At 43.6% G+C, this 20,302-nt stretch overlaps 1 protein-coding gene across 5 annotated transcripts in view; it reads right to left on the bottom strand.

The window, feature by feature from the left end:
* The window catches only part of LOC132829496 (V-set and immunoglobulin domain-containing protein 10-like 2), a 67,123-nt gene that overhangs the window by 25,355 nt on the left and 21,466 nt on the right, over positions 1–20,302 (bottom strand). For 4 of the 5 annotated variants that reach the window (XM_060846715.1, XM_060846718.1, XM_060846720.1 and 1 more), the window contains 4 exons: positions 18,576–18,836; positions 16,057–16,314; positions 15,212–15,502; positions 12,253–12,591 (listed from right to left, as the gene is read on the bottom strand). In XM_060846715.1, the coding sequence (XP_060702698.1) occupies positions 12,253–12,591; positions 15,212–15,502; positions 16,057–16,314; positions 18,576–18,836 (1,149 nt within the window). The remainder of the gene's footprint in view (positions 1–12,252; positions 12,592–15,211; positions 15,503–16,056; positions 16,315–18,575; positions 18,837–20,302) is intronic. The other variant, XM_060846719.1, reaches the window with a different exon arrangement.

Below are 20,302 nucleotides of genomic sequence, written 5' to 3'. Positions count from 1 at the left end.
TTCAAAAAACTCAATCAAGTTAGTGAAACACAATTTCTCATGCACCAAACCGTGCTGAAAATCCCTGATCAGTCCTTGTGATTCCAAATGCACGTAAAACCAGTACATCAGAATCCCTTCCAACAAGTTACCTACCAGTGACATAAGGCTGACTGGACTGGAGAACCCTGGCACAATATCCAAGCTGCAGTCTTGCGGCAACACACCCATGGCTATTGATGATACAATTATCTCAGCAAGGGGCACAGCAATCTCTTCCCTAGCTTCCCGCAAAGTTCCGGGATATACCTAGGGATTTATCTGCCTTTGTGAGTTTTCAGACCACCAACACCTCCCCTTTGGCAATATTAATTCTTTTAAAGACATCACTATTTCTCCAAATTACTGAGCTTCCATGTCCTTCTCCACAGTCAGTACTGCATTGATGCAAATATTCATTTAGTACCTCCTGCATCTCCTGTGATTTCACACATAGGCAGCCTTGTTGATCTTTAAAGGAAACTATTTTCTCTCTAGTTACTCTTTTATTCTTAATGTATTTATAGGATCTCTTTAGGTTCTCCTTAACTCTATTTGCCAAAGCTATCTCATGTGCCCTTTTTCCCTTCTGATTTCCCTCTTAAGCATAATCCTACTGCACTCATACACTTCTAGGGATTCACTTGATCCCAGCTGTCTACACCTGACATATGCCACTTTCTTTTTCTTGACTAGAGACTCAATTTGTCTAGTCATGCAGCATTCCCTCCACCCCCCCAGCATTCCCTACAACTTGCAGCTCTGCCCTTCACAACAGTAGGAACATATCGTTCCTTAACTCCCGTTATCACATTCTTAAAGGCCTCCCATTTTCCGACACATCTCCTCCACTTCCCGCGCCTTCGCCCTTAAACTTCAACTGCAACAAGGATAGAACCCTCTTGGTCCTCATTTTCCATCCTGCCAATCTCCGGATACAGCGCATTATCCTCCAACATTTCTGCCACCTACAATCAGACCCCACCACAAGAAATATATTTCCCTCCCCAGCCCTATCTGCATTCCGCAGAGTCCATTCCCTCCGCGACTCCCTTGTCAAGTCCAACCCACACTCCGCACTTGGCAACTTCCCTTGCCGCACCGCTAAGGGTAAACCTTGGACCCACACCTCGCCCCTCATCTCCATCCAAGGTCTCAAAGAATCTTTTCACATCCAGCAGAGATTTTCCTGCACATCCACACACCTCATCTACTGTGTCCATTGCCCTCGATGTGGTCTCCGCTACATCGGGGAGACAGGACGCCAACTCGTGAAGTGTTTCAGGGAACATCTCTGGGACACATGCATCAAACAACCCCACCACCTGTGGCCAACCACTTCATCTCCCCTTCCCACTCTGCCAAGGACATGCAAGTTCTGGGTCTCCTTCACTGCCAAATCCATGTCAACTGGTGACTGGAGGAAGAATCTCTCATCTTCCGCCTTGGGACCCTTCAATCACACGGCAGCAACATCAACTTCACCAGTTTCTAAATCTCCCCTCCCCCCACCTCGTTCCCAGATCCAATCCTCCAACTCAGTACCGCCCTTTTGAGCTGGCCTACCTGTCCATCTTCCTTCCCACTCTCTGCTCCACCCTCCCCCGCAACTTATCACTATTACCACCTGCCTGCATCTACCTATCACCTTCTCAGATACCATCGCCCCACCCTCCAGCCCCATTCCCCTATTTATCTCTTAGTCCGCTCCCCCCTCCACATTCCTGATGAAGGGCTTATGCCCGAAGTGTCGATTCTCCTGCTGCTCGGATGCTGCTTGACCTGTGCCACACTATTTGACTATAAAGTACCAGTCTATGTTTGGAAAGTTAAAATCCCCTCCCATTACAGCTCCATTTTCCTTACAGATATCTGATGTCTCCTGGCATATTTGTTTCCCAATTTTCTGCTGACTATTAGTGCGGCTATAATACAATTCCCAAAGGTGAACATGCCTTTCTTATTTTTAATTTCCATCCACATAACTTCAGTGGACAATCTTCCAGGAATATCCTCCCTAAGTACAGCCGTAAAATTGCCTCTAACCAAAAACGCCTCTCCCCCTCCTGTCTTGCTTCTCTTTCTATCCTTCTTGTAGCATCCATACTCTGGAATATTAAGTGCCAGTCCTGTCCATCCCTGAGCCATGTTTCTATAATAGCTATGATATCCCAGTCTCATGGTCCCAATCATGCCCTACGTTCATCTGCCTTACTTGTCCGGCTTCTTACATTGAAGTAAATGCAGTTTTATTGACCAGTCTTACCCCGTTCTTTGTCAAGCTCTTGTCTGACGTGACCATTTGACTTGTTCCTCTTAACTAATGTATCAGCCTCTGCTTTTTCTCTTTTCTTACTATGGCCTTGATTCCCCCAGCCCCCAACCTTATGAAGATAAATCTTCCTGAGTCATTCTAGCTAGTCTCTCCTCCAGGATATTGGTCCCCTTCCAATTTAGGTGGAACCCCTGAAGAGATCCCAATAGTCCAAAAATGTGAATCCTTGCCCCCTGCACCAAGTATTCCTACTCTCACTAGCAAATGACACTGGGAGTAGTGCAGATATTTCTACCCTCGAGAACCTCCTTTTTAACCTCCTGCCTAGTTTCCTGTCTGCAGAGCTCTCTAATCTTTCCCTACCTATGTTGTTGGTACTAACTTGTGTAACAACCCCCCTGCTGGTCACTCTCCCCTTTCAGAATATTCTGCACCTTCTCAGAAACCTCCTTGATGCTGGCACCCAGGAGGCAACACACCATGCTGATGTTTCACTGATGGCTGCAGCAACATCTGTCTATACCCAAGATTAGAGTGTCCCTAATACAATCAATCGCTTGGAACCTGACATCCCCCTTATTTCAGTAGAGCCAGTTACAGTACCAGAAAACTTGGCTGTGATATCCTCCCCTGACAGCGCATCCCCTGCTGATATCCAAAGTGGCATATCTGTTTTGAGATGGGGATAATCCATAAGACCATAAGACAGAGGAGTGGAAGTAAGGCCATTCGGCCCATCGAGTCCACTCCGCCATTCAATCATGGCTGATGGGCATTTCAACTCCACTTACCAGCATTCTCCCCGTAGCCCTTAATTCCTCGAGACAACAAGAATCTATCAATCTCTGCCTTGAAGACATTTAGCGTCCCGGCCTCCACTGCACCCTGTGGAAATGAATTCCACAGGCCCACCACTCTCTGGCTGAAGAAATGTCTCCACATTTCTGTTCTGAATTGACCCCCTCTAATTCTAAAGCTGTGTCCACAGGTCCTAGTCTCCTCGCCTAATGGAAACAATTTCCTAGCATCCACCCTTTCCAAGCCATGAATTATCTTGTACGTCTCTATTAAGTCTCCCCTTAATCTTCTAAACTCCAATGAATACAATCCCAGGATCCTCAACCGTTCCTCATATGTTAGACTTACCATTCCAGGGATCATCCGTGTGAATCTCCGCTGGACACGTTCCAGTGCCAGTATGTCCTTCCTGAGGTGTGGGGACCAAAACTGGACACAGTACTCCAAATGGGGCCTAACCAGAGCTTTATAAAGTCTCAGTAGCACAAAGGTGCTTTTATATTCCAACCCTCTTGAGATAAGTGACAACATTGCATTCGCTTTCTTAATCACGGACTCAACCTGCATGTTTACCTTTAGCGAATCCTCGACTAGCACTCCCAGATCCCTTTGTACTTTGGCTTTACAAATTTTCTCACCATTTAGAAAGTAGTCTACTCTTTTATTCTTTTTGCCAAAGTGCAAGACCTCGCATTTGCTCACATTGAGTTCCATCAGCCATTTCCTGGACCACTCTCCCAAACTGTCTAGATCCTTCTGTAGCCTCCCCACTTCCTCAGTACTACCTGCCTGTCCACCTAACTTCATATCATCGGCAAACTTTGCTAGAATGCCCCCAGTCCCTTCATCCAAATCATTAATATATCATGCGAATAGCTGTGGCCCCAACACTGAACCCTGCGGGACACCGCTCATCACCGGCTGTCATTCCAAAAAAGAACCTTTTATCCCAACTCTCTGCCTTCTGTCAGACAGCAAATCCTCAATCCATCCCAGTAGCTCGCCTCGAACATCAGGGGACCTCATCTTGCTCAGCAGCCTCCCGTGTGGCACCTTATCAAAGGGTTTTTGAAAGTCTAGATAGACCACATCCACTGGGTTTCCCTGGTCTAACCTACTTGTCACCTCTTCAAAGAATTCCAACAGGTTTGTCAGGCATGACCTCCCCTTACTAAATCCATGTTGACTTGTTCTAATCAGACTCTGCTATTCTAAGAATTTAGAAACCTCATCCTTAATGATGGATTCTAGAATTTTACCAACCACTAAGGTTAGGCTAATTGGCCTATAATTTTCCAACTTTTGTCTTGATCCTTTCTTGAACAAGGAGGTTACAACAGTGATCTTCCAATCATCCGGGACCTTTCCTGACTCCAGTGACTCTTGAAAGATCTCAACCAATGCCTCCGCTATTTCCTCAGCCACCTCTCTCAGAACTCTAGGGTGTATCCCATCGGGGCCAGGAGATTTATCAATTTTAAGACTTTTTAACTTTTCTAGCACTATCTCTTTTGTAATGGCAACCATACTCAACTCAGCCGCCTGACTCCCTTTAATCGTTGGGATATTACTCATGTCTTCCACTGACGCAAAGTACTTGTTAAGTTCTCCTGCTATTTCCTTATCTCCCATCACTAGGCTTCCTGCATCAGTTTGAAGTGGCCCAATGTCTACTTTTGCCTGTTGTTTGTTTCTTATGTATTCTTATGTAATCACAGGGGAGTCCTGCACACCTGGCTATGTCTCATAACATTCCTAGGGGTCAACCATCTACTGTATCTGCAGTGTCTCCAATTTCCTGAAAAATGCCATCTATTACAACACTCTGCTATTGTAAATTCCTCATTGTCTCTAACTGCTGCTCTAATAGATCCATCCAGTCCAACAGGATTCACAACCAAACACACTTCCTGCAGTCATAGTCTACAGGAGTAGTCAAATTCTCCCCGATTTCCCAGATCTGACAGGAAGACAACATTATGTTACTAAAGCCATTTTTGTGCCTTTACCAGACCCAGAAATTACCTAAAAACAAACACACTACACATTGCTCAAGTATGCAGCGATAGCACAGTCTTACTGCTGAAAGACACTGCTCTGGGATAACCTAATATCAATTCTTAAATGTTAAAAGTCAATCAAGAGGCATATCCCAGTATAAACATAATTTTAAAAATTCCCTCACCTTACTCACTATTATAGATTTACAAAACAAAACAGATTAACGTTTAGAGGTTTTAGGAGTCTTAAAATCAAACACTTAGCTGATCAGGCTCAAAAAACAAAGATCATTCTCTTCTCCTGTAGTTTCAGCTAGCAATGTTTTTGAAATCACTGATAACTCTGCAGCAGCATGTGAGGCTGGATATTAGACTTTCCTATGTCAGCTATGAAATGGCAATGAGCCTCACCCCTTTCCCTCTCTGTCTCATTGGTAACAACATGCACAATGACCTGCTGCTGGTCACTCTCCCCTTTCAGAATATCCTACACCCTCTCTGAGACATCCTTGACCCTGGCAGCTGGGAGGCAACACACCATCCTGATGACTCCTTTTAAAATATAGCTTCATTTGATCTGGGAAAATGGTCTCCACAAAGAAGGGAATTGTTTGGAAATTAACCTTGTTGTTACCAACTGAAGGAGAATAAAGAAGGAGAATCCAGCTATCTTTGCTCACCCAAATTCCAGACAATTTCAGGGTATCCCATCTAGATCTGTAATAACTTGGTGATCCTCACCTGAGCTCTGATTATATGATATGTATGGCCCACAAAACTTTCCCTTTGTGAATTCTGAAGAAGAATCATGTTGGACTCAAAATGGTTTCTCTCTCCACAGATCCTATCAGCCCTGCTGCGCATCTCTAACACGTTCCATTTCTGTTTCAAATCTCTGGCATCTGCAGTACCTCGTTTTTATTTATGACTTTTTTTCACCAATGTATTCTTCTAGAATGATGCACTCCTCCCCCACCTCCCTGAAGGCCACACGACAGGGTTTGCTTGATGTGCTCCCACACAGCAAGTTCCTCTGCTGGAAGGGGATATTAGTGCATTCATTGCTCAATTGGACCTCAGTTCACACGCAAGCCTTCCAATGCCACAATTAATTGAGGGGGGAGTGGGGGAGATTGGGAGGTGGCAGAGTTCCTTGCACTCAACCAATCAAATAGTCCCCATCTTGAAACCCAACTCCATGGTGGGAATTAACTTCACCTTGTGAGCATGTACGAAGGTATTTAGATAGGCTCAGTGAGTGGGCAAACATTTAACAGATCATTTTGGTAGAAGAAATAGAAAGGCAGACTATTATTTAAATGGAAAGAGACTGCAGAATGTTGTGGTGCAGAGGGATCTGGATGTCCTCGTACATGCCACAAAATGTTATCAGGTATTTAAGAATGTGTTTTTTTAAATTGCATTTGGGGTGGAATATGGACAGTGTACCTGATAGCTTTGTACAGTCTTCATCTCCTTAATTAAGGAGGGATGTATTCTTAGATCAGAGGAGGTTGACTAGGCCGAATGCTGGAATTATGAGGTGCCACATCAGGAAAAGTTGAGAACATTTGGCCTATACACATGGGAGTTTAGAAGAATGAGGGGAGGTATTATTGAAGCATACTGTGAAATCACCACAAATTAAATTTGGCTAACCCACAACTCCAGTTGTTAGTGAAGGTATCATCCACTGGAAGGACAGGACATCTAATCGAAGGATGTCCATGAAAAGTGGAAGTTCCAGACTGGTAATTCAGGAGTAGCTACAGGTGCACACACTTGCCTTACAGTAATGTCTGCAGTGGTCTCAGCCCATGTCCTCAGCAGAGTTACAGCAAGAGTCATTTTTAATATGGATGAAGCTGGAGTGTTCTTTTACCAGATTGTCATCTCATGTTTAAAGATTAAAATGTGTAATGGTGAAAAGTGAAGCAAGGAGTGTCTCTCTGTGATGGTCTGTACCAATGTGGATGGCACAAAACACTGTGGCTTCTTGTTATAAGACAGACCAATAAAGTCATAGAATCATTAAATTCCTGCAGTGTGGAAACAGGCCGTTCAACCTATTGAGTCGACACTGATCCTCCGAAGAGCATCCCACCCCAATCTACTCCCCAACTCTATCCCTGGAAACCCACATTTCTCATGGCTAATCCAACCACCCTGCACATCCCCGGACACTTTAACAATGCAACATAGCGAATCCACCTAACTTGCACATCTTTAGACTATGGGAGGAAACCAGAGCACCCAAAAGAAACCCACGCAAACTCAGGGAGAATGTGCAACTCCACAGAACTCCGAGGGCGGATTTTATCCTGAGACCCTGGCACTGTGAGGCAGCAATGCTAACTGCTGAGCCACCATACCCCTTTCCCCCACCTCTCTATTGCTTTGTGAAGGGCGAGACACTACCTTTTCTGTAAAAAGCTAAGACAACCATTGAGGTGACTTCCAGCATTTGGAGGCGAACAACAGGAAAGTGAACAAAATGTATTGAAGGAAGGTACGGCAGATCATCGCTCTGAAGAGCCAGAGGAGTGAATGCCTACTCGCTCACTGACCTGTTACCCTCACTGCAGTCACAAAGGCCATGAGGAAGTTCTGCAATGTTACATCACACCACAGAAACACGGAAGATGTGCCCAGAAACAGCGTGTTCAGCAGAAAAAGATTACTGAACGTTTCCAAATCTAACTCTCAGCATTTAACAATGACTTTTACTGTAAATGTCAGGTTACTGTAAATGCCAATCAAATGAAAAATAATGATTTCTTATGTATTTACTTCATCATTGTGTTTCTATAAGGTTTGGGGTTTTTTTGCCTTAGACAAATCAGGTTACATAAGGGCATCCTCAGCTGACTCGAATCTCTGCTCAACACCAAACCTGTAGGTGATATGGCTGATGGTGATTTTACTGTCTCTGATTCTGTGGGCAGCTGATGAGGTAGCTACTCAGAGGATGCTTCCTCTTGAGGTAAATCTAGATGAAGCGAACACAGTTTAAAAATAGGCACCTTCCATTTAAGATGGAGGTGAGGAGGAATCTCTTCAGACAGAGTCATTAATCTTTGGAATTCTCCGCCCCAAGAGAATATTAAGGGTTTGTTCATTGAACATATCCAAGGTTGAATTAAATTGATTTTGGATTGACAGGCAATGTGAGAGTTATGGGGGGGAGCAGGCAGAAAAGGACCACAGTCAGTGCAGCCATGATCTTAGTGAATGGCAGAGCAGGTGTGAGGGGCTGAATGGCCTCCTGTGCTTTTATTTCATATTTCCTTATGTGTATCCTTTTATACATCACTAAAATGATTCAATGGGTATTACATACATTGGGTGTATTAGATCTGTTGAGTAATCTGTTCCACAAACTGAGCAAAGGAGTTATGGAGTCATACAGCATAGAAACAGGCCATTCGGCCCCTACATCAATGCCAACCAACACTACTAATCCCATTTTCCTGCACTTGGTCCATAGCCCACTGATCATTTATTTCACCATTGGGATCAGTGCTGGGGAGGAGGGTGGGGGATCCTCTGTTGTTTGTCATTTTATGTAAACAATTTGAATGAGAATTTAGGAAGAGCGGTCAGTAAGTTTGTGGGTGATACCAGAATTGGCGTAGAAGGTTATCTAAGATTACAAGGTTCTTGATCAATTGCACCAATGGGCTGGGATTGGCAGGTGGAGTTTAATTTAGAGAAATGTGATGTATGCATTTTGGTAAAGCAAACAGGGTCAGGTCTTACACAGTTAATGGTAGGGCTCTGGGTAGTGTTGTCGAACAGTAAGGCTAGGGTTTCGGATTCATACTTCTGTCAAAGTTGCATCACAGGTAGTCAGGCTGGATAAGAAGGCATTTAGCACACTTGCCTTCATTGATCAGACCATTGAATGTAGGAGTTTGGATATCATGTTGAGGTTGTACAGGCCATTGGTGAGGCTACCTTTTAGAATATGACATACAGTTCTAGTTGTCATGCTATAGGAAGGATATTATCAAATTGGTGAGTGTTCAGAAAAAAAATACTAGGATGTTGTCAGGATTTGAGTTAAGTGGAGAGGCTGGACAGGCTGGGACTTCTGTCACCAGAGAGTAGGAGGTTGAGGGGTGAACTTAGAGGTTCATAAAATCATGACGGGCATAAATAAGGGTCTTTTCCTTTAGGGTGGGGGAGTTGAAAGGGAGGAGGCATATTTTTAAGGTGAGAGAAAGATTTAAAGGGACCTTAGGGGTAACTTTTTCACACTGAGGATGGTTCATATGTGGAATGAACTGCCAAAGGAAGTGGTAGATACAAATACAGTTGCAACATTTAAACAGGTACATGAATAGGAAAAGGTTAAAGGATATGGGTCAAACATAGTCAAGTGGGACTAGTTTAGTTTGGGAAACTTGGCTGGCATGGACGAGCTGAATTGAAGTTGTTTCCAAGCTGTATGACTAAGTCTATCCAAAACAGCCTGATCCCTCTTTGGATTCACAACATATTTTCCTTGTTCCTACTTCTGCCACTTTGATTTTCCCAAGGCATATTCAAATTAAAGTTACCCATGATTAATATACTGCCTTTTTCACATGCCCTCACTATTTCCTGTTTCATTCTCTGTTTCATAGAACTGATACTGTTAACAGGCTTATAGATCAGTCCCACTAATGTCTTCTTTCCTTTGTAAGTTCTTACCTCTACCCAAATGGATTCTACATCATCTATTTCAAGACAACTTCTTGTGATTGTGTTTATTCCAATCACACGCTAACAATGCTAGCCCTCCACTCTTCCCTTCCTGTCTGTCATTTCAAAAACTCACATTCCCCTGATTATTTAATTCTCAGCTTTGATCTCCTTGTAATGGTTGCTCTGTAATTCATAGGATCCCTGCAGTGTAGAAATGGGCCATTTGGCCCAACAAGTCCACACCAACCCTTCGAAGAGTATCCCACACAGGACCAATCCCCAACCCTATTACTCTACATTTCCCTTGATTAATGCACCTAACCCACACATCCCTGAACACTATGGGCAATTTAGCATGGCCAATTCACCCTAACCTGCACATCTTTAGGCACGGTGGCACAGTGGTTAGCACTGCTGCCTCACAGCGCCAGAGACCTGGGTTCAATTCCTGACTCAGGCGACTGACTGTGTGGAGTTTGCACATTCTCCCCGTGTCTGCGTGGGTTTCCTCCGGGTGCTCCGGTTTCCTCCCACAGTCCAAAGATGTGCGGGTCAGGTGAATTGGCCATGCTAAATTGCCCGTAGTGTTAGGTAAGGGGTAAATGTAGGGGTATGGGTGGGTTGCGCTTTGGCGGGTCGGTGTGGACTTGTTGGGCCAAAGGGCCTGTTTCCGCACTGTAAGTAATCTAATCTAATCTTTGGACTGTGGGATCAAACCAGAGCACCCGGAGGAAACCCATGCTGACACAGGGAGAATGTACAAACTCCACACAGTCAACTGAGGCTGGAATCAAACCAGAGTCCCTGGCACTGTGACGCAGTAGTGCTAATAAGCTCATACTCATTTCGTTTATTCCAAATACTATGTATTTTTAAGTAAACAGTATTCATTAATTTTGCCTGTTTACCTCTTTTGCCTCCATCACCCTATTTGTTGTTTTGTTTTATGCTTATGCACTCTCAGTTCTTTACTTATTTCTCTTTCTCTTTCATTTCCTCAGATGTGTAGCTTGATGTAGTACTGCAGTATATTATCGATAAAGATTGCCACCCAGCCATTCACAATGGGATGTGCCATTTGAAATCTCAAAGCTATTTACACCCAATAGGCAGGAATGACTGGAACATGACTGAGTGATGGAACCTTGATTCATTTTTCTCAGTGTCTAGCCACAGTGTGCAGTGTCACAAAGTTCCTCATCCACTCATTACGGCTGAGAGAGGCTAACTCTGTAAAGACGAAAGATTGAGCCTGTGAACTGTGCAGAGGGTTCAGTTACATAGTAAGATACTTGCTTTACCAACAAAGTGGCTGGAAGAGTTTTGAGGAGTGCTTCGCAGGGTCCGTGCTGGACCTAGTGGTGTTTGTCATTTATACAAACGATTTGGATGTGAATTTAAGAGGATCAGTTAGTAAGTTTGTGGATAACACCAAAATTGGTGGTATAGTCAACAGTGAAAAAGGTTATCTAAGATTACAAAGGGATCTCAATCAATTGAGTTAATGGACTGAGAAGTGGCAGATGCAGTTTAATTTGGATATATGTGAAGTATTGCATTTTGGTTAAACAAACAAGTGTAGGTTTTATACAGTTTGTAGTAGGGCCCTGGGTACTGTTGTCAAAAGAGAGACTAAGGGGTTTGGCTACATAATTCTTTGAACATTGCACAGCAGGTAGATAGGGTGGTTAAGCAGGCATTTAGCACGCTTGCCTTCATTGTTCAGACTTTTGATTATGGGAGTTGGGACATCATGTTGAAGTTGTACAGGACATTGGTGAGGCCACTTTTGGAATATTGTGTACAATTTATAGATAACGTCTTTAACCTGATGAGGAGGGGAGAAGAATATTAATGATGAAGTAGGATCTCTGCCACCACTGTCAGTATTAATTAGTTTCTTTCAATGTTACTCTTAAAACCCAGTTTCCAACAGTATAACATCACAAATCCCTCAATAGAACAGTAGGGAAGTAACCTCCAGACCTGGGAGCTTTCTGATGCTGTATTAACACCCATGGGGTTTATATTTGAACAAAACCATTTGCCTATACACAGCGCAGCATAATGCCAATCCCATCTGAGCTGTCTTGAAGTTAACTTGTCAGTTTTAGTTTTGGAATAATTGGTACATCATTGGACCAGAGCTTCAATGGCACATTGTGGTTGAATTGGTTACTTGTAGCATGGGTTTGCTGCCAGAGTGTCAAATAAAAACTAGTGTCTTTCAGGAAGAGCGTGGGCCTGCACAGACCCACACTTCCAAACATTCCTGTGACCTACAATGGCCCAGGAAACCTTTGTAAGAACAATTGCCAAGGACAATTTGAAATGTCCCACCAATGTCTCAGCAAATGTGCCTCACCATTATCAGCCTTATCTCAGTAATGTATAAAATAGAAACCACGGAGATAATGGGTTGCCTCTCCCAGGAAATCATTTTCAATTCTTCCAAAAGATGTCATGCCCTACCTGGAGTTTTTACTTCTGAAGGATACCCTGTTGTCTTGTGATTGACAGCAAGAATTCGGAAAGCATATAAGACCCTGGGGTCCATGCCCCCCAGCTTGTGACCTCTGATGGCGGGATCGATGGAACTGGCGACAATCTGCCAGGGGTTGTATGGGTCGGTCATGGATTGTTCCACCTCAGTTGTACCCCGGACCCTAAGGGATCGTCTCGCAGGCCTCCTCTGTATCATGAAGCCTGTTAAGTCACCAGAGCCCTGAGTCATCCATTCGAGAACCACCTCCGTCCTCTGGCGGCCGTACAAGAGCTTGCTGATGGTCACGTTCGGGGGTGTTGGATACTCTGTCATGGAAAGGGAGAAAAACACATGATTACCACAACAAACAAATGTAGAGCCATCAAGCAGCTTAATGCAGGAAAACCTTTGGTGGAAACTGGTAGGACGGGGAGCACATTTTAAACAATTTGATTTTAGCCATCTCTGGCAATTTATTAACCACCCTTAATTGCTCCTTGTGGACTGGCCTTTTCGGAGGGCCATACCAAACCAACCACATTGCTGTGGATATGGAGTCACGTGTAGGCCAGCCCAGATAGATTTCCTTCTCTAAAGGACACGAGTGAACAAGATGAATATTTACAACACTGTGCTGGGCCTGTCCTGCCAATGGGACAGTATTTACCCAGGGATGGTACTGGTGTCATCTGTGATGTTGTCTGTGAGGTAGGATCCCATGAGTATGACTGTGTCAGACTGTTATTTGACTAGTCTGTGAGACAGCTCTCCCAATTTTGGTACAAGCCCCCATTTGTTAGTAAGGAGGACTTTCCAGGGTTGTGTGGGCCATTGTGATTTCTGGTGTCTTGCTGGATGACAGGCAGCCTGCCCAGTTTCATTTCTTTTATCATACTCTGTGATTGCTGGATGCTACTCAATAACTCCCAGGTCCATTTCACAGAGCGGTTAAGAGTCAACCACATTGCTATTGGTCTAGAGTCACATATAAACCAGACCAGGCAGATGACTTAAAGGACTCTAGCGAACCAGATGAATTTTTACAACAAATGATGACAATTTCATGGTCACCATCACTGACTCTAGTATTCAATTCCAAATTTTTGTCAATGGAAGTTAAATTCCATCAGTTGCTGTATGAAGTTCTGTCCCCAGAGAACTCACCTGCACCAGTGGATTCCGAGTCTACTGGGTTCCTGATGAAGGTCTTATGCCTGAAACTTTGATTCTCTGCTCGTCCAATGCTGCCTGACCTGCTGTGCTTTTCCAGCACCACACTCTCAATACTAATGGCATTACCACTATACCACCAAACACCCTTTATGGGAGGCAATCTTTACCTAGTCTGGCCTACATCTTATAATTTAATGGAAGGTACAGATAAATATGTGACTCTAATATCCATAAGGTAGACCAAGAGAAGACATCAGACACTTACATTTGAGAGTTGTGCTTAGCAATCTGCAATGTACAGATATGAATAGGAGTGTTCAAGTACATCACACGCAGGATAAAGAAACCAAAAGCATCATAGAGTATTTATGAAACTTCCCACAGCCATAAGATGCTATGGAGAAGGGCTACCAAGATGGCTAGTACTGCTGCCTTACAGCGCCAGGGACCTGGTTCGATTCCAGCCTTGGGCAACATGTCTGTGTGGAGTTTATACATTCTCCCCGTGGGTTTCCTCCCACGGTCCAAAGATGTGCAACTTAGGTGGACTGGCCATGTTAAATTTCCCAGTGTATCCAGGGATGTGCAGGCCAGGTGGATTAGCCATGGCAAATGCAAGGTTACAAGGGGTGGTTCTAGGTGGGATGCTCTTGGAGGGTCAGTGTGGACCTGTTGGGCCAAATGGCCTGCTTCCACACAGTATGGATTCTCTGATTCTAGTTAAGTATCTAAATGTGCCATTTTAGGTTAGAACATGGAATAACTATCAGACTCAGAATAATGTTACTGACTCTCAACTATCCACACAGTGGCCTAGTGAACCATTCAACTGAACTTAAGGCAGCAACTCCCAACCACTTTTTCCAAGGGTAATTAAGGAAAGCAATAAATGCTGGCCTAAGCAATGATGCTCAGGTTCTGTGAATGAACTTAAAAAGAATAGGGAGGGTTTCCAACAGAATCAGAATGGGAATAGGTACAGGCTGTGACCCAGCCAGGATTGGCAATATGATGAAGATGTGCTTTCAATACCATTGAATTAAATTTACATGAAAGCATTCTACAAATCTCCATCTCAACCTTGATAGGAACAGCTTCAGTCAGGGAAAATGCCAGGTTTTCTGTAGGGAAATTTAAAGAGACATCTAAGGGTTTCTTAGTTATGAAATAAAAATATACATTAATAGGTGATAGATGCTTGGTTCATCGCATGCCGTATGTAGTGCATGTGATGGTTTGTGTGGTATGTATTATAGTATATATAATGGCATGTGTGCATACATGCACAAACACACAAATGAATAGAGAAACACACACAAACTGTACCGAAATGCACACCAAGACACAAATTCACACATACATAAAAATACACTCACACACACACGCGCGCACAAAATATACACAAAACAAAAACACTAATATACAAAACCATACAGAACACATGCAAACATTATATACATAGATGCGCACACAAACATACACAAACGCATACGAAAATACAAAGACCCACATACAAAACCACATAGATTCACACACACAAAATACACAGAAACACACACAAAATTCCATGCATTCACACAAAGATATCCACAGCTTCACACTGATACACTCACACTCACTCACCAACATAACCACACAATGACTCATCCCCTCACACAGTCACACACCCACAAGGACACACATACACTAATACAGTCATTCACACACTCAATGTAATGTATAACTGAAGAGTACACAATACAAACATTAATTTGCACTGTAACAATCACTCACTGTTCACAAGGAGCTGGATGCTGAGTCTTGAACTCCCCACAACATTGCTTGCTGTGCACCAGTAAGTTCCATTGTCATGGTCTCCATCAGCTTCCCGAATGGTGAGATTTGACCAAGAGGTCTCCTGGTGCAGCAGGTACTTTTTGGGCCTGAGCCAGACACTTTCATTCCTAGTATTGTGCCAGACGATCTCCGAAGTTGGGTATGCAGCTTTAAGGATGCAGGTCACATAGACATCACTTCCCTCAAACACTGTCACACTGTTTCTCGGGGTAAGAAGATCCGGTGCCTCTGAAATCAGAATGAACATAGTGGATTCTAATTTTCAAACACAGCTTTGCATTATTTCATAACAATTTTTAGTTTCTAAACATTTTACCATAGTGAACAAGCAAAATCCCTTCGTAATATTGACAAACTCAGTTAGGTGACCTTCAAACCTCCTTTGTAGATCAGTAAACAGGCCCAACATACTGGAAAATTCTGGTAAAACTCAGCACATCAGACAGCTCCAATGGAAATCTGAACACAACGCTATTTCTATCCACTGACGCTGGCTGACCTTCTGAGTATTTCTGTCACATTATGCCTTCATTCCAAATGACCATCAAATTGACATTCTGCCTATATGCCATCAACCCTAATCTTTCCTCATAATTGAGATCCTTGATAACCAGACCATTTTGGTTGCTTATCTCAGTATCTGTGGTGATATCTTTAACAAAACTGATGAGTTAAGCACAGCAGCTACTCTCCTACATGATAATAAAAGTATGATGTTCAGGATTGATGGCCTAAGAGTAGTAAATACTTTAAAGTGAAGACTTTTCTGCAAGACTCCATACCCAGTCGGATGCTGCATGCCCTGCTCCTGCTTAAAGGGTGTGTTGCTTGACATATAAACTCCTTGCCACTGTACGTTGGACTAGACGGTAGCACCTGATTGTTGATAGATCGTTCAGCTTTACCCAGGAAGTTGCCTCTCCAATTTGCCCAACGCAGAGAGGCCTGAGGTAGGCCTCCTTCCCAATTACACGACAGCATGGTGTATTCCAAACTCTTCACTGCAGTAGCGGAACAACTAGGTCTCCCTTCAGGCAACACTGAAAACATAAAACAATTTTAATTACTGAAAGTCAAGGTGGATGAAAGGGCAAACAGAAAAGTAATCTTGAATGAATCTAAAATATCTTGTAAAACACAAGTCCAGTTTATTGTCATGTGTATCCCGATAAAAGATTTTCTAAAAGATCTAAAATGATGTGTATTTTAAGGCCTATTCTGCATTTCTAACGACAATCTTCTCTTGTCTCCTGCACCAGTGGCTGTACAACAAATTATACTTCAAAAGAAACTGGACACATTGGAATTTTCTTATAAAATTGTGTAATAAAATATCAACAATCCTCAAAAAAGTGATATACAGTTGTTGTTTTTGTCTTTTATTTATCCCATTATTTGGTCAACTTTCCTGTGTGAATGTCAGAGGATTATTTGTGTGCTGCTTACATAATGAGCTCAGGGTATTAAGATATACATTATCAACTGAGAATCCCCAGATCTTGCTGATTGATTACATCATGTTCCAGACTGAGAGGATCACATCCTATGTTTTGCTATTGTGAATAATAACTTGCTGGATTGTTAAGCAATTGCACATCCTGCAGGAAGTTCAGTCTCAGACTTAACAACTCTCTTAAAGTGACAATATAATGTCAATCGACAAACTGAATCCCAGAAAGGGAACAACTTTATCTCAAGTCTCATGCATGCAATTGGTTAATTGCTGTCAGAAATATGCAAACTCTTATACCTGTTTTCCCTCTCCCACAATCTTACTCTTTCTCTTTATTTTACTCTGATTTAACTCTGCTTCAGCTCCTGCTCTGTCATTCCCTTGTTTATTGAGCAATGCTCACCAGGTGGAAAGGAGATGTAATGTTGGTCCCAGTTAACTCAAGCCCTCGTGTCCCACTCAACTCATTGTCAACTCACACACCTCCAGTAAGCCATGCTGCAAAATAAATTGGAATTGAAATGTGCAAGGCACAGTTGAACCAATAGCCCTCAGAGCCAGATGCTCCCCATCCAACAGGATTTCATCCATTGTTGCTAAAGTAATGCAGAAGAACAGTGTAAGCTATTCAGTTGATGCCCATCTACATTTTTGGAAATCTGCAGTTGCTTTTGCGAGCTCATGATCATTTTCATAATACAGTACTAACCAGGAACATTTCTGAGAGTGAGCAATGGACTTGTTAAGGTACAGTATTATGGAATATCAGATAGGGGCTGCCAATCTTTATCAATAGTTGGTGGCTTTTACTTTTTGGATTTATTCTTATAAGGGATGCAGGCATAACTGGCTATTTATTCCCATTCCCAATTGCACTGGACAATGTAGTGGTGAGTCATAGAATCACACAGTACAAAAAAAGCCTTTAGGTCCATTGAGTCAGGACCACCTTCTTGAACAGATCCAATCCTTTGAGGGTGTCAATGTACCCACTTTGCCCCTAGGGAAGCAGTTCCAGGATTCTGACCCAGTGACAATGAAGGAACAGAGATATATTTCCAAGCCAGGATAGTAAGTGGCTAGGAGGGGACCTTGCAGTTGGTGGTGTTTCTAGGTGTTTGATGCCCCTGTCCTTCTGGGTGTCAAAGGTCATGAGCTTGGAAGGTGCTGTCTAGGAACTCTGAGTGAAATGCTTTGACTGGGGTCAGCATCAATCTCAAATGTGTGGATCCCACAGTCAGGGCATGGATAGCCAAGGTCCTTTCTCCAGGGTAGAGGAGTTCAAACCTAGGGGGCATAGGTGAGAGGGAAAAGATTTAAAAGATACCTAAGGAGCAACTTTTTCAGGCAGAGGATGGTGGGAGTATGGAAGGAGTTTCCAGAGAAAGTGACAGAGACAGGTACAATTACAATATTTGTAAGGCATCTGGATGGATAAATGAAGATGGGCAAATGGGAATAGATTAATTTAGGATATCTGGTTGGCATGAATGAGTTGGACTGAAGGGTCTGTTTCCATGCTGTACATCTCTATGACTCTATGTGCAGGCTAAGTGGATTGGCCATGTTAAATTGCCCATAGGGTCCAGGGATGTGCAGGCTAGGTAGATTAGCTGTGAGGAAATGCAGGGTTACAGGGATAGGGTTGGGAGGAGGGGTCTGGGTGGGACGTTCTTCAGAGGGTCAGTGTGGATTTGATGGGCCATGTGACCTGCTTCTACACTGTCGGGATTCTATGATTCTATTAACAGCGTTCCAGAGAGAGGGAAAGAACTGGAGATGGAGTAGGAGAGACGAGCAATGAACTTATTCTGCCCAGGCCCTCATTTGTGAATGAATTATACTCACGTGCAGTGGTTTGGCAGGACCAATCTGCTCTCAGAGCTGGGTGAGAGGCTCGGCAGGAGTACGTGCTGTTGTTGGAGGTCTCCCGTCCCGCCTTTACTCTTGAAATACTGGATAGACCCTCAACATCAACGCCATCTCTTTGTGTGTCAACCCACTGCAGAGTTGCTGGAGGGTTCCCACCTTCCCATGAGCACCACAGAGCTATATCCTGATTATCATTAACAGATAGCACAGTGCAGATGGGCTTCCCGTCGGGTAGATCTGTACAGGCAGGAAGGACTAAAGAGGTTAGTAACTGAGTACGTGAGGAAACCCGGTGAATAAAGCTGAACCTTGGATCCTACCTTCACTTTTTCAGCCGCCTCTTCCCATTTATAATTAGCCAGTGGACAACCTGTTTCCAATGGAGCCATGTACAAACAGACGAATCAGGAGCAGGAGCAGGAGTAGGACATTAGACCCTTCAAGCCTTATTTGCCATTTGATGAGATTGATCTGATTAAACAATAATTTATCTATCTCTGCCCTGAAAGATACTCCATGATCCTGCCTCCTCTGGAGTCCAATGTGGAGGGTACAGGAGAGTCAGAGGACTTCCTTGTGGGTCTGCTCCTCGGCCTAACCACGTTAGCTATTAACATGTCCAGAAGGCCGGCTGTGGAGGGGGTCATGGTTGGGGAGGACAATTCAGACTCATCACCCTCTTGGGGAAGAAAAAAAACTCCTCATCTCCATCTTCCAATTTTTAAATTGTCTTCCCTAATTCTGACTCCTCCTACATCCTTTCAACAATCACCTTGTCAAGGCAGCTCAGGAGCTTTCAACAAAGTCACAACATCATTCTTTTGCATTTCAGTGGATACAGGCTCGGCCTACTCTATCCTTCCTCAGAAAACAAACCCCAGCAATCTGTGAAGTGAACCTTCTCTGACCTGCTTCTTTTTGGTTTATTCACTGGTGGGATGTGAGTGTCAAATGCAATGATTGTCGGTGTTAGAAATGCAGCTTCCTTCAAAGGCCAGCCAGAGCAGGTTCAGAGCTTATTTACTTTTATTTGCTCATGGGACATGGGAGTTGCCGTCTGGGTAGTAAATGCTGGCCATTCATAGCTATCCTTGAGAAGGTGCTGGCGAGCTGCTTTCTTGAACCGCTGCAGTCTGTTTGTTGTAGATTGACCCACAACCCACAGAGGGAGTTCCAAGATTTTGACACTGAAGCAACCATGATACAATTGCAAGTCAGGAGGGTGAGTGGTTCAGAGGGGAACTTGCAGGTAATAGTATTCCCATTTATCTGCTGCCTTCTAGATGAAGTGGGTTTGGAAGGTTCTATCTAAGGATCTTTGGTGAATTTCTGCAGTCCATCTTGTGGATAGAACACACTGCTGTTGCTGAGCGTTAGGTTGGACAGAGTGAACGCATGCAGATGGGGTACCAATCAAGTGGACTGTTTTGTCTGGAATGGTGTCAAGCTTCTTAGGTATTGTTGGAATGAACATATCCATGCATTTGGGGAGTGCAAGTGCTGAGTAGTTGGTGGACAGGCTTTGGGGAGTCAGGAGGTGAGTTATTGGTTGCAGGATTCCTAGCCTCTAACCTGCTCTTGTAGCCACTGTGTTTATATGGCCATTCCAATTCAGTTTCTGGTCAATGGTATTCCCAGGGATGTTGAAGTAGAGCAAGTGATACTGGTTGGAATTTGGATCTAACAGCTGGGTTCTGTTGGTT

The sequence above is a fragment of the Hemiscyllium ocellatum genome, chromosome 29 (assembly GCF_020745735.1).
Source record: "Hemiscyllium ocellatum isolate sHemOce1 chromosome 29, sHemOce1.pat.X.cur, whole genome shotgun sequence".
Lineage (NCBI taxonomy): Eukaryota > Metazoa > Chordata > Chondrichthyes > Orectolobiformes > Hemiscylliidae > Hemiscyllium > Hemiscyllium ocellatum.
The sequence above is the reverse complement of the archived record's forward strand: the minus strand, read 5'-3'. Positions and strand labels throughout refer to the sequence as shown.